The sequence below is a fragment of the Cebus imitator genome, unplaced genomic scaffold, assembly GCF_001604975.1.
Source record: "Cebus imitator isolate Cc_AM_T3 unplaced genomic scaffold, Cebus_imitator-1.0 Scaffold267, whole genome shotgun sequence".
NCBI classification, from domain to species: Eukaryota; Metazoa; Chordata; class Mammalia; order Primates; family Cebidae; genus Cebus; species Cebus imitator.
In genome coordinates this window covers 2798014-2813296 of record NW_016107582.1, presented here as the reverse complement: position 1 = coordinate 2813296, position 15283 = coordinate 2798014, and the positions used below count along the sequence as shown (strand labels likewise).

Genomic DNA, 15283 nt, shown 5'->3' with positions numbered 1-15283 from the left:
CATGCCACCACGTCTGCCTAATTTTTGTATTTTTGATAGAGAAGAGGTCTTGTTATGTTGCCCAGGTTGGTCTTGAACTCCTGGGCTCAAGCAATCCTCCCACTTCAGTTTCCCAAAGTACTGGGGCCACAGATGTCAACCACTGCACCTGGCCTAATTTTTTTTTTTTAAATAGAGATAGGGTCTTGTCATGTTGCCACGGCTGGTCTCAAACTTCTGGGCTCAAGTGGTCTTCCCATTTGATCTCCCAAAATGCTGGGATTATAGGCGTGAGCCTCTGCACTTGGCCATGGCCTAATTTTTAATACTAAATATTTATTTTAAAATGAGATAGGGAGAAAACATGCTTTGATTGGATTAGCTGTACAGTCTTATCCTGAGAAGCAGGATTTGAATTGAATACTATTATCTCTGAGTATCCATTAGCAGATAGAAGTACCCTCAAGAAGGTTACTTATCAGAAAATGAGAAAGCGAGAGAGTAAAAGGGGTGGTGGGGCAGGGAAGAGGAAGAGAGAGACAGAGAGAAAGAAAGCAAGGGAGTGAGAGACAGAGAAAGAGCTGTTTACAAGTAGAAGTTCCTCGTCTTAGATGAAAAGTGGTTCTCCATCTTGGTGAGGCCTTCTAATCGGCAGGGAAAATATGCTTTCAAATGTGGCCAGGTTGGTTTACGTGGCCTCCAGTTTCTAGTCCTGTTTAGTTTCCTTGTTCAACTTTAGGAGAAGCCTTTGGAGGCGAGGAAGGGGTTAAGGATGCAGGTGGAGGTAGAGGGCACCGGGTAGGGTCATGAGATGGTTCTGCATGTAGGCACCTTTTGACTCTGCCTGAAAAACAAGCCATTTACCTTTTGGCTTTTCCCTGTCTTGAAACGTATCCACCAGTCACCACCATCCTTTCTCTAAACCTGGTGTTCATTAGATTGAGAGCCGAGGAACCACTTTGCTTATAGATGTTATCTTTCAAGTCCCGAAATCTGAATAAGATGTTAAAGAAATGGGAATAAAGGTTTTGTGTTTGTAACATTCTGGAGGCCTGGGTTGAAATTCCAAGGGACAGTTTTTAATATAATTCATTATAGAAAACCTTGTTTTATTTTCTTTTCTTGGTTCCTGGAGGTAGGGGGAATGCTGTTTGAGCAGGAAAGGAGAAAATAGGGTGATGATATTGGTAGTTAAAGCTTATCAACTTATTATCTATCTGTCTGTCTATCTATCTATCTATCTATCTATCTATCTATCTATCTATCTATCTGTCTGTATCTATCTTGTTGCCCAGGCTGGAGTGCAGTGGCATGATCTTGGCTCACTGCAACCTCCACCTCCCAGGTTCAAGCAATTCTCCTGCCTCAGCCTCTCGAGTAGCTGGGACTACAGCTGTGCGCCATCATGACCAGCTAATTTTTGCATTTTTAGTAGAGACATGGTTTCACCATGCTGGCCAGGATGGCCTCCACCTCTTGACCTTGTGATCCACCCACCTCTGCCTCCCAAAGTGTTGGGATTACAGGCGTGAGCCACCTCACCTGGCAAGGCTTACCAACTTTAATAATTAAAATAGAGCCAGGTGTGGTGGTGCATGCCTGTAGTCCCAGCCACTCAGGAAACTGAGCCCAGAAGTTTGAGCCCAACCTGGGCAACACAGTGAAACCCCATTAAAAAATAGGAAAAAAAAAAAGGAAACATATTGAGGCAGAGTTGTCTGTGACTGTTTGGGGCTTTCTCATCACCAGCAGCCTGCAGCATTTCTCTGGGGAAGATGTGAAAATACAGCCACTCTGTTCTCCTTTGGAGGCAGTGGGTACCATATGTATATATATCCCAGGCTTTGGAAACAATCTGGGTTTGAATCCTAGCTTTACAATTTGCAAACTGTATGACTTGTCTTGACTCTTTCTATTTCCTCATGTGTAAAATTAGGTAAACAATACTGTTGATCTCTGGGACCTTTGAGACGATCCTGTAGAGCACTTAGCACAATACTAAGCAACATGGAGAGGGCTCAGTCAAAGTTAACTCTCCTGACTGCCTGGGGCATGGAGAAGAGAGTTCTGCCTAGCATTTCTGAGATATGCATATGAATTGATGGAGAGAATGGACATTGAAAATTTTAATGAGCAAAGAAATAAAAAGTGCATGTTAAGGGAAAAGTAAATATGGATTTCAACTCTATTTGTACATCTTCAATTTTCCAGTGACCAGGGAGGGCAAGAAGGCCACGCCCCTTTGTATGTACTTCACTGTCTATGATGTGGGACAGGTGGCAGCTCTGCAGTAGAAGTGGCAGACCAGACCAAAGAAATCATGTCAAAACCAGGATTTCTGTAGATCAGGGATTTCTGGTTTATCTGCCTGAACTTACCAAATAGTAAACATTTATCTCCTTTTCTTTCTTTTTCCCTTCCCTCCCTTCCTTCCCTCCCTCTCTCCCTCCCTTCCTCCTTTCCTTGATCTAGACTTTGCTGGAATATTCTTTTTTTTTGAGATGGAGTTTTGCTCTTATTGCCCAGGCTGGAGTGCAATGGCACAATCTAGACTCACTGCAACCTCTGCCTCCCGTGTTCAAGCAATTCTTCTGCCTCAGCTTCCCGAGTAGCTGGGATTACAGGCACGTGCCACCACGCATGGCTAATTTTTGTATTTTTTGTAGAGATGAGGTTTTGTCGTGTTGGCCAGACTGGTCTCGAACTCCCGACCTCGGGTGATCCACCCACTTTGGCCTCCCAAAGTGCTGAGATTACAGGTATGAGCCACCACTTCTGGCCTTTGCTGGAATATTCTAAACACACATTAAAAATAGTTTTAATATGAGATTTTTGGAGAAGAGACAGTAGAGTGTGGTGGCTGAGTTTGGATCAGACAACATGGCTTTGAATAACAATTCACTAAAAAAAAAAAACAAAAGGTTCTGGGACCCCCTTTTGCTTGTCTGTAAAGTAAAGATTACAAAAGTTATCTTCCTCATGGGGTCAGAAATACACGGAAAAATTATATAAGACATATAGTACACTGGCTCACACAGAGTGAAGACTCAATAAGTGCTGGTGGTTATTATGAATGTCTTAGTGTTTTGTTTTTTTTTTTGAAATGAAGTCTTGTTATTTTGCCCAGTCTAGAGTACAGTAGAGTGATCTTGGCTCACTGCAACCTCTTCTCCTGGGTTCAAGCGATTCTTCTGCCTCAGCTTCCAAGTAGCTTCCCAAGTAGCCACTTTTACCATGCCCAGCTAATTTGTATTTTTACTAGAGATGGGGTTTCACCAGGTTGGCCAGGCTGGTCTTGAACTCTGGACCTCAAGTGATCCACCCACCTTGGCCTCCCGAAGTGCTGGGATTATAGGCGTGAGCCATTGTGCCCAGCCTGAATTTTTTATTGATATATAATAGCTGTGCATATTTTGTATAGGGAAATTATTAATGCTCATTATATCAATAGGATATAAATGTTGGTTTTAAATTAAAAAAACTTTCTTGCCTAGACTGTCCTCAGACTATTCAAGACATTCAGCTGTTGATGGTTATTAATATTTTTTAGACATTTTTATTTTGAGAAAAAAATGAGAATAAGGAACTGTTACAGGGTAATTGAATCCCCCCCTTTCTTTTGTGACAGGGTCTCACTGTGTTGCCCAGGCTGTAGTGCAGTGGCGCAATCACAGTTCACTGCAACTTCTGCCTCCTACACTCAAGTGATCCTCCAACCTCAGCCTCCCGAGAGGCTGGGACCACAGTTGCCTATCACTGCACCTGGCTAATTTTTGTATTTTTTGTAGAGACAAGTTTTTATCATGTTGCCCAGGCTGGTCTCAAATTCCTGGGCTCAAGAGATCCTCCCACCTTGGCCTCTCAGTGCTGGGATGACATGTGTGAGCCGCTGTGCCCAACCTTGTATCCACTTCTTAAATGATGTATTCTGCTGCACTTGCTATGATTTTGTCTTTACAAAATCTCAGGAGAGCCCTCACTTTATAATCCACTTTAGTTTTTGAATCCTGATTGGCAAGGGAGCAGTCTGGGATCTGCCTGCCTTGCTAGCATTCTTGCTGGATGACTTGAGGCTGGAATCTTAAACTCTCTGGGCCTTAGTGTTTTAGTTATAAAATAACACGGTTGGACTAGCTCTCTGAGGTCCCTTTCATGACCAAATGCTATAGTGCTGTAACTATCAAGGGCTGGCTGCTCTAAATAAATTATGTTTTGGTAGCTTATAGCAGTGGGTCTTAACCAGGGACATTTCCAATTCTTATGGGACATTTAGAAAGTTTGTGGACATGTTTTTGATGGTCACTATTATGGGAGGTTTTATCATCTATAAATTTCATTTCATTTCAGAAGAACAAAAACATTACCACTGCTTTAAAGAGTAGCCAGTGATAGTGGTTTTCAAGCCTAAAAAATAAAAAGTGGTTTTACATTTTACCAAAGTAAAAAGGGACACAGGGTATAGGCTTGAAAATGACTGCTTTAAAGGGTAGCTAATGATAACAGTAACAACTTTACTATAAAAATATTATGATTATGGTACTTGGTTGATAGATTTTGGTTTGGAGAATATAGGAAGCAGTGGTGCTAAGGGTTTCCTGACCTTGTGTTTCAGTGTGAGACCCTAATGGGCTGGAAAGTTGAAAACACGACCAGAGGCTGTCATCAATCACAGTTTAGAAAAACACGCTGTTGGGGCCTCTTACTCCTTGATATTTCCAGCTCTCTTTTTCCCAGGGCCTCTGTTGACCCCGGGGTCTGCTGGGCTGGCTGGCTGGCTTTCTGCTGGCCACATGGCCTCCGTTTACTTCTCCTGGCTTCAGAAACTTGTGTTCACAGGATGTTCTTGTTGGTCAGCACATTCCTGTACACCTTCTGGACCAGACATGGGGAGGTATCTGCAGATGGCCTCCTCTAAAGAAAACATGTTTCACAGCTGGGTGTGGTGGCTTATGCCTGTAATCTCAGCACTTAGGGAGGCCGAGGCAGGTGGATCACCTGAGATCAGGAGTTCAAGATTGGCCTAGCCAGCATGGTGAAACCCCGTGCCTACTAAAAATATGAAAATTAGCTAGGTGTCATAGCGGGTACCTGTAATCCCAGCTACTCTGGAGGCTGAGGCAGGAGAATCACTTGAACCTGGGAGGTGGAGGTTGCAGTGAACCAGGATCGAGCCATTACACTCCAGCCTGGGCAACAGATGGGGACTCTGTTTTAAAAAAAAAAAAAAAGAAAAAAAAAACAACAAAAAACCAGAAAGCATGTGTTTTCAAGCGTACTGCCTTTGAACTATTTGGCAGTACTCTGTGGAGCCTTTGGTGATTGCAACAGCAACTCAGTTCCATTTTCTCTGAGAGTATGATATCAACAACAATAATATTATTTAAAGTAGTATTTATTTTTTGGTGGCACATGCCTTTAGTCCCAGCTAAAGGACACGGAGGCAGAAGAATCGCTTGAATCCGGGAGGTGGTGGTTGCAGTGAGTCAAGATTGTGCCACTGCACTTCAGCCCGGGCAACAGAGACTCCATCTCAAAAAAACAAAACAAAATGCAAAAACAAAAAAGTAGTATTTATTTTTAAAATGATGGTAAGGATAAAAGTAGTAATGAATTTTATTAGCACATAACATGTACCAGGCACTGTGTTAATGCTTCCAAGAACACTGCGAGGCACAATGTCTTAATTTTTATGTGGGAAAGCCTCAAAGAGTTGAGTTACTTGCCAAAGGTCTCACAGCTAGTAAGCAATGGAGGCAGGATTTGAACGCATGTCAGTCTCACTGAAACTCCTGTGCCTTGAATCACTGTTGCCCTGTCTGACCTGTGCCTAATTCCTAAACCACTGGATACAGAGAGGTGATGCACTTTGGACGTTTCTGATTATGTGTTTATCCTACTGAAAAAGGTCAAATTTGCCTTGGCATGAGTCACAGACCCTCAATCCCAGTGGAAGAGTTATTGTGGGTCACCAGGGGCCCTGTGTGTGATGGCTGTGGGCCCTCACCCTGAGCAGGCGGCCTTTCCTCCAGTAGATGAAGAACACCAGGCGAGGCCGGGAGAAAAACATGCCTCTCCTGAGGATTAGCTGCCTGGAGCCTTTCCCACATATATTTTTTCCTCTGGTAGAGGTTCAGAGCTATAATTCCTGTTCATTCCAGTCTGAAAGTTGGCAGCTTGGTCAATGATTTCCTGTGCCTTGATGATGAATGGCTTTCCTATTTAAGAGATAAATTTGTATTTTGAGGGCTCAACGCCCTTTGATTTCTTTATAATGGAATTTCATTCAAATTGGCTTCCTAACTGTGACCTGTTCCAGGTCTCTTGGCCAAAGTAAATTGTGCTAATGAGGAATAACAGAAACTTCAGGAAAATCGTGTACTCCTAAATTTAAGTCATGGATGAGGCCTTGGAAATCATCTAGTCCAGCCTTTTCATTTTACAGATAAGGAAATGAGTCCCAGGGAGAAAAGAAAGAGCATGTCTAGGATCACGTCGCCACTTCTGGCTCTACTGAAATGACCTCCACTGAAGGGTGTAAGGATAGTATCGATTGTTTGTCTGAGACTTGTCATTTCAAAAACTTGTCGATGTAAATTCTTGTGCATACTAGGCTTGTAGGTTGTCAATAAATGTAGACTATTTTTCTTAGTCTATTGAAATTTTTTCTGAAAACTTTTTTTGGGTGTGCTAGACACATAGGACAAATTTTCTTTTAAACTAGGATGCATTATGGTTTGTGAGTGGTCTCTGTTTTACTTATGAAAGTTATACATGTTTACTTTGTAGAACAGGGGGTGACAAACTATGTCCTGTGGGCCAAAAGGATCCTGTTTTACAAATCAAGTTTTATCAGCATCCAGCCATGCCCATTCATTTACTTATTCTCTGTAATGGCAGAGTTGAATAGCTGTGGCAGAGACCTTAGGACCTACAAAACCTGTGTGTGTGTATATATGTGTGTGTGTGTGTGTGTCTGTGTGTGTATGTATATATAATTTATTAAATATAATTAATTCATATTTAATATAATTATACACATTTAATTATTAATGTATTTTCATTAAATATGTATTTATAATTATATGTAACTATATATAGCATAACTATATGGTTATATATAATATAAATATATTTATATAATATATTCTTTATACTTACAAATAAACATATATTTAATTAAATACTTATATAATTTATTTTATGTTCAGGTTATAGCTCACTGTAACCACAAACTCCAAGGCTCAGGCTGTCCTCCCACTTTGTCCTCCCAAAGTATTAGGATTACAGGTGTGAGCCACCATGTCCAGCCCAAACCCAAAAACCCTTTATAGAAAAAAATTGTTAAACCCTGCTGTAGGACATCTGAAAAAATACAGAGAAATCAATTATTTGAAAAAATATAGAAAAATCGGCTGGGCATGGTGGTTGACCCCTGTAATCCCAGCACTTTGGGAGACTGAGGTGGGTGGATCATGAGGTCAAGAGTTTGAGACCGGCCTGGCCAACATGGTGAAACCCCATCTCCCCTAAAAATACAAAAATTAGCTGGGCATGTTGGCAGACACCTGTAATCCTAGCTACTTGGGAGGCTGAGGCAGGAGAATTGATTGAACCCAGGAGGTGGAGGTTGTAGTGAGCCAAGATTGTGCCACTGTACTCCAGCCTGGGCAACAAAGCAAGACTCTGTCTCAAAAANAAAAAAAAAAAAAAGGAAAGAAAAGAAAAGAAAAAAATAACAGAAGAATCACACAAAGGAAACAGTTATCCGTATCTCACCCTCAGAGATGTAGGTTGACTGTAATTTTACCATTCTTATGGCTAAATATTCTGAAAATCTCTAATTATTTCCTAAGGATAAGTTACTTGAAGTGGAATTCCTAAGCCAGTGAGTGTGAATGGCTTTTTGAACCTTAGTACTTAGTGCAGAGTTTCTTTTCGGCTTGCATTTCTGGCAATGCCTGTAGCTTGCCAACATTAAACAAACAAACAAACAAACAAACAAGAACTCCTCTTCTAATGGATTTGGTTTTGCTTCATGGATTCAGGGGCAGGTTCAAGGTGGTGGTCTGTGTCCTGTCTGCAGTTACAACGTGCCTAGCATTCGTCAAGCCCGCCATCAACAACATCTCTCTGATGACCCTAGGAGTTCCTTGCACTGCACTGCTCATTGCAGAGCTAAAGAGGTAGGTACCATGATTCCTGCCTACCCATTAGGCTGTCCCTGTGCTGGGAACACACCAGCTCAGGGCTCCTTTGCTGCTCTGCAGCAGGAGGAATTTTATTCCTTATGAAAGTTAGTTGCTGACTGTTGGATGGAAGCAGGCTTGATGGTTTGGATCATTCCATTGATCACAGCTAGCTTACCAGGACCATCTCAGTGCCTAGACCAAGCTGTCTAGACTTAATTCTGTAGAAAAGAAAAGTTCTAAAAGGTTATTGCATTCAGACACAGAAGGAAAAAGAGGAAGGGGGCAGGGAAAATGAGTTTGTATCTATTCGGAAATATGAACTTCAGGTGGACTGCAGTTGATAATGATACTTTCTCTGAGGTTTAGTGTCTTATTTACAATCTATCAGGTAATGGTTTTGCTCTTTGCATTAGCATTTTCTTTTGGGAACTTGTGTACTCAGAGTTCAGGTTGATACTCAGAAACGTTTTCGTTTAGCGTTTGTTGGTACATGATTTTCCTCTTCTAGACCCAATTACAATATATCTAATCACTGCCCTTATTTTCATTCTCTTTGAAAACACTTCTTGGCCAGGCACGATGCTCATGCCTATAATCCCAGCACTTTGGGAGGCCGAGGCAGATGGATCACCTGAGGTCAGGATTTCAAGACCAGCCTTACCAACATAGAGAAACCCTATCTCTACTAAAAATACAAAATTAGCCATGTGTGGTCGCATATGCCTGTAATCCCAGCTACTTGGGAGGCTGAGGCAGGAGAATCGCTTGAACCTGGGAGGCGGAGATTGTGGTGAGTTGAGATCACACCGTTGCACTCTAACCTGGGCAACAAGAGCAAAAATCTGTGTCAAAACAAAAACAAAAACAAAAAAAGAAAAGAAGAAAGAAAACACTTCTTTTTATTTGCAGCTATTTAAATAATGCATTTTTTTTTTTTTTTTGAGATGGAGTCTCACTCTGTCACCCAGGCTGGAGTGCAGTGACACATTCTCAGCTAACTGCAGCCTCCGCCTCCTGGTTTCAGGTGATTCTCCTCCCTCACCCTCCCAAGTAGCTGGGAAAACAACTGCCTGCCACTATGCCCAGCTAATTTTTGTATTTTTAGTAGAGATGGGGTTTCACCATGTTGACCAGGCTGGTCTTAAACTCCTGACCTCAAGTGATCTGCTCACCTTGGCCTCCCTAAGTGCTGGGATTACAGGTGTGAGCCACCGTGCCCCTCCTAAAAAGTGTATTTTAATTCAGATTTTCTCATTGTTGTGGACATTGAATGTCTTAGTTGAAGTCTTGTAACTGAAATCTTAGTGTGATAGTTGCTCTGCGTAATGTGTTAAGTCAGCTTTCTCTCCTCTTTGATTTGAGAGGAGATACACATTTCTTTCTACTCACTTTGCCACTAAAGGGTTGCTTTGATTGTCAGCAATAACAGGCAGGGCCAAAGGCAGTTGAAATGGTATGGTCCTGGAACTTGCTGTCTGGCATCTTGCTGTCAGATCCTGTCTGGTTGCCTTCTACATCCGTCAAGGACTGGGGATGTAAGAGTCTCTTCAGACACAGGCTGAAGTGGTCCTAGAAGAATACCTATGCTTGAATAAATAAAAAAGGGTTCAATCCCTACCCTCACTGCAGCCAGCCTGCCCTTTCTTCTTAAATCCCTTACAGGCTGGTTCCCCTCCCCATCTTTAGTCCGAAATGTTCATTCAAGAGTCACTAATGACCAATTTTAAAAAACTAATTTTATCAAGTAACTAATATTTTTTGTAGATAAATTGGAGAATATTGACAAGCAAAAAATAAATCTATCACTTTTTCAGGAAAATTAATATTTGATAGTACTTGCCTCATAGTTTTTATGTACTAAATAAAAATGAAATAACCAAACCTGCCATGTGATGATAATGATGGTTAGCCCTCCACTGTGTCTTCTTACAGGCTTTTTTATTCTCTGCCATCTTATTTTTTAAAAAAAAACCTAGCTGTATTTAAAAAAATAAAAATTAGCTCATTCTTATATACGTTAATCTAAAATTTGACTTTCTCATTTAGGAATGTATTGTATCTTCTTTTTCTGTCAATAAATACAGATCTAGGTCCTCATTTTAAATGGACATATAGAATTGTAATTTACTTTTAATTTATTTTAATTACTCAACATATTTCCTTTTTTGACCGTTTAGGTTGTTTCCAGTTTTTCTTTACTATAAATATCTCCGCAATGAACATCTTTGTGTATCTTTGTGCACTCATTACACTATTTCATTAGGCTATGCTAATGGCCTTTTAACTTCCAAATAGAATCGCTTGTTTGCAGTGCTCCCTATCCTTGGCTGTCTGAAGAATCTGACACTGTCAACCTCCTCCTCTGAATTTTCTTCTCTTGGCTTCTGTGATCCTGTGTAATACAGGCTCTCCTACCTGACTGTTCCTACTCTGCTCTTTGCTTCCTAAGGTAGACATTCTCCAAGATTGTGTCTTTAACCTTTTCTGTTTGTTTCTTCAAAATCTTATCCACGCTCTTGTGTTCAGTTGCCATCACTCTGCATGATTCTCTGCAGTCCATCCTCGTCTCTCCTGAAGTTTAGTCCCATGTTCCCAACTACCTTCTGGGTATCTCTGTCAGAGCCTTCCCAAACTATAATAGGCAAGATTATTGGCTTGGCTCCATGCCCTCTTTGCCTACAATGCCACTCAATGACCTTTCCCAAATTCTGTTTTAAAGTTCCCAATTTATTTTAATAGTGTCACTATTTTCTGAGTTCATTACACTTGAAACCCTACAATCATCATTGGGTCCCTCATCTCCTGCCACCTCAAATAATTGCTAGATTTCATGGAATCACCCTCTGCAATGTTTCATCTGTCACCTCCTCCCATATCTATTGCCCCACCCTCACAACCCTCCAGTGGACCATTGTATTTGATTTCTAACAGTCTCTTCTTCCTCCAGTCTCTTCCTTCAGACTGTTACTCCCTCATCCTTTACAAAAACCTTCAGTGGTGCCTCGTTGTCTAAGCTTCCCTTAGAGCATTTTCTTCCTCTTGTTCCTTCTACATGTCCTATGACCAACCAATTTGGACTGGCTCCTTGTTTTCTTGTCTTCAGGTCTTTGCTCATACTTTCTTCTCCCCCTGGAATGCCCTTTCCTACTACTGCTTTGTAAAATCCTACCCCTTCTGCAATGCTCATCCTAGATACCAGCTCCTTTGTGAGGCCTTTCTTAACCCCTGCTTATCCTCTCAACCAGACATAATTGCTCTCTTACTAAACTCTTTGTGCTTCTGCATTGTACTTAAACCATTCTCTCTTTCATCCTCCTCTAGCCAACTCTGGATGTTAACACATCTTAAAGCTCTTTGTCAAACACATAATTAAATTGCTAGTGACAACATCTGAAATGATTTCCATTTGTAGCATTCAGTCCAGTGGTGCTAGCTTATATTAGGCTTGAAGTGAACAGAATGTTCTGGATTTAGCTCTGTTTCTTGAGAATTCACTGCACTCTAGTTTCATTTTAACTCCTGAGTTTCATAATATGTTTTGGCTTATAATTTTGTTTTAAGAAAAGGGAAAGGGGAAGGCTTTTTTATTTATTTTTTATTTTTTTTAGATGGGGTCTTGCTTTGTTGCCCAGGCTGGAGTGCAGTAGCATGATCATAGATCATTGCAGCCTCAAACTCCTGGACTTAGGCAATCTTCTCACCTCAGCCTCCCAAAGTGCGGTGATTACAGGTGTGAGCCACTTCACCTGGCTGGGAAAATATTTTAAGTTCATAAGACTTAAAGAAGAGCAAATGGAGGACACACGTGGTTAGGGCAGTTATTATGCAGTTTAAATAAATTCTGCTTCACAATTGTGATCTTTACATAGGGAAATATATTTTCCTTTAACACTCTAATCTTTTAAGTAATTACAAAAGAAATAGTTTGTTTCATGCTTAAAATAGCTGCCCTGGAGAAGGTAGGCATCACTAAAGCTAATTGATCTTTATTATCATGTTAACAAGTGGCGGCTTTATGGGAGGAAAACTTCCTTCCATTAGGGTCAGTCTTCTGCCAATTGGTTATTCCTTCCACTCTCCTATGTCTATTTCACTCCTGTACATTGTCGTCTATATTGCCCATCTCTTTCTAAAGGGGCTTTCTTTTTTTTCTTTTTTTTAGACTGAGTCTCGTTGTGTCACCCAGGCTGGAGTGCAGTGGTGAGATCTTAGCTCACTGCGACCTCCACCTCCCAGATTCAAGCAGTTCTCCTGCCTCAGCCTCCCGAATAGAGAAGTTAAAATTACAGGTGTGCACCACCATGCCCAGCTAATTTTTGTATTTTTAGTAGAGACGGGAGATCACCATGTTGGCCATGCTGGTCTTCAACTCGTGACCTCAAGGGATCTGCCTTCCTCTGCCTCCCAAAGTGCCGGGATTACAGGCATGAGTCACTGTGCCCAGCCTAGAGGGGCTTTCTTATCAGCCTTTAAACACATTTGAGTCCCTACTGCCTTCTCAAACACCCAACCTGGGCTAATCCACATCCACATCTCTAGCTACTACCCTTGCACCCTTGCTGTCACAGCCAAACTTCTTTAAAACTTCATCTATCCCTCACCTCCCATTTACTCTTCAACTCATGCCAATCTGGCTTCTGCCCCTACTTTGATACCCAAATCCTTCTCAGTAAGCTGTACACCCAGTGATCAGTTTTCAGCCCTCCTGTATCTTATGTGTTATTCTCTCTGCTGCTTGCCCAATTAGCTCTCCTCCCCATGTCTCAAATGGTCTTTGCCATGGCTCCTGTGATACCACATCCTCCTGGCTTTCCCACTACCTCTCGGCAGCTCCTTTTCAGTCTCTTGCATAGACTCCTACTTTTCTACATCGCTTTGCGTGTAGGAGTCCCTTAAGGTGCACCCTCATCTCCTGCTTGCTATGGTCTGAATGTTTGTGTCTCTCCTGAATTCATATGTTGAAATACTAATTAATAAGGTAATGATATTAGGGGGCGGGCCCTTTTGGGAGGTGATTAAGTCAGTGGGGATACAGTCCTCATAAATGGGATTAGTGCTCTCATAAAAGAGGCCCTGGAGAGCTGCCTTGGCCCTTCTACCCTGTGAGGATGCAGCTCTAGAAGGTGTCATCTATGAGGAATGGCCCTCGCCAGACACTGATTCTGCTGGCATTTTGATCTCAGAATTCCCAGCCTCCAGAACTATGAGAAAAATTTCTGTTTTGATTAGTTTTATTAAAACAGCCTGCATGGATTAAGATACTGCTTTTCTCCCTTTATACATCCTCCTGAAAGATTTCCTCTACTTCTGTGGCTTTAATTCCCCTATATATGCGGATGACTCCTGATCTTACATCTCCAACCCAGTCCTTCCTCCCAACTCTACTATTATGTGTCTAGCTGCCTACCTAACTTGTCTAATTCCATGTATCACAGGCATCTCAAATTCAACTTGTCCAAACCCAGATTCCTGATCTGCCTTTTCTAGCTCTGGTTCTCTTGATCATATTTCTAGTTGCAGGAAAGGGGCGCACCATTTACCCAGTTACTCAAGCCTGAAACCTGGCGTCCTCTTCCTTCCCCAGACATGCCATTTGAGCACAGTCATTTTTCTACCAGTCGATATTGCAGTGAAGATAAAGTTCCAAATCCTTGACATGCTCCAGCCTTCCCCTGTGAGCTGAGCGCTCCCACAAGAAGCTCCCCTACCTTCCATCCCCAGCCATTCTGACCTTCTGTATCTTTTGTGGACCCTGCTCCTGCCAGCCCCAGGCCCTTCCTTATTTATGCTGTCCCTTTTCCTGGCCCTCTTGCCTGGCTAACTTCTGCTCACCCTTCAGTTTGTGAACTATTTATATGCTATTCCAGGACCCTGAACTTCCTTATGGCAGCCATCCTGATTGTAATTAGATTATTTGTATTGTTTTGTTCGGTGTCTATCCCCTCTGCTGGACATTTACTTCACATAGGCAGGGACGGGGTTTCTTTGTTCACTGCTGTGTCCCAGTTACCACCCCAGTTCCCAGCCAGGAAAAGAAAAGATGGTTGTTTCTCTGCTTTGATAAAATACCCAGACAAAAGGATGCCCTTATCGCTCTTGCACCTCCTTCCTGAATCTTCCTTGGTTGTCACCAGCAATGATCTATTATGTCTGAGCTGAATGTTTCTCACTGCATGCTCATTTGCTCAGAGGAAATAGAGGAGGGACTGTTTTTTCGCTTTCTCTTTCTCTTTAGCCTTTATTCCTAACGCTTGTTTCTAGTCATTTCTTTTAACCAGCTTCCTGAGAAGAATTTCCATTGTCTTTTCTGAACTTTCTTTTAGACCATGAGAAAACAAAAGTTTATTCTGATTTTGGGTCGAAACCTGACACTGAAATTGGTGGTGGTAAGTACATTGCCAAGTAACTGAGATACATTTATACTATTTTTAAAAATACTTTTCTTTTTCTGATTATAGGAGTGATTTTATTGTTAAGAACAATTTGAGAATACAATCAAGGGTCAAGAAGAGAAGAAATGGTAGACATTCCTCTCAGAGTTTTCTATTATAGAATAAGGTCCTGCTGTACATATGAATTTTGTCCGCCCGTTTTTACTTCAGATTGATATTTTGATAAAAGCCCTGAAAAATGGGAGCGAAACCTAATAGACTGCAGTTTCAGACAACCCCCAGTGCAAATAAGACTGGTTAGCAGCTTCTAGCAGGACCTGCTTCCTCTAGAAGCAGAGAAAGGAAGAGTAACAGGCTGCCCTGAAACCAGGCTCTGCAGAGCCTCCCTCCTGCCTCATACATGTCAAGCCTGCCCTGTCCTGGTGCTTGCAGTGTCTATCGGCTGGACACCCCGCCTCTTGGGTGATGCCTTCCACGCAGGACATCTCCAACACATTGCTCTCTGTTGCGGTGTGTTCCTTAAGCCAAACTTTCTAGGTTTAATTGCATTGGATGTTCATGGATCCTTGTGTCTCAGACTAATTGTCTGTGTATTTGTTGATATTTGTTCTTGTCTATTTTGATTTTACTTTTTCAAGGCAAGAGACATGTTTATTTTGTCTTTTATAGTGCCTAGTGTGGAGTTTGGTGCCCAATCAATAATCTGTTTTTTTTTTTTTTTTT

The 15283-nt window shown here is 41.7% G+C and overlaps 1 protein-coding gene across 2 annotated transcripts in view; it reads left to right on the top strand.

Moving 5' to 3' along the window:
* ACER2 (alkaline ceramidase 2) overlaps positions 1 to 15283 on the top strand; it is a 40065-nt gene that overhangs the window by 17616 nt on the left and 7166 nt on the right. For both annotated transcript variants that reach the window (XM_037728526.1, XM_017500649.2), the window contains exon 4: positions 8025 to 8162. In XM_037728526.1, the coding sequence (XP_037584454.1) occupies positions 8025 to 8162 (138 nt within the window). The remainder of the gene's footprint in view (positions 1 to 8024; positions 8163 to 15283) is intronic.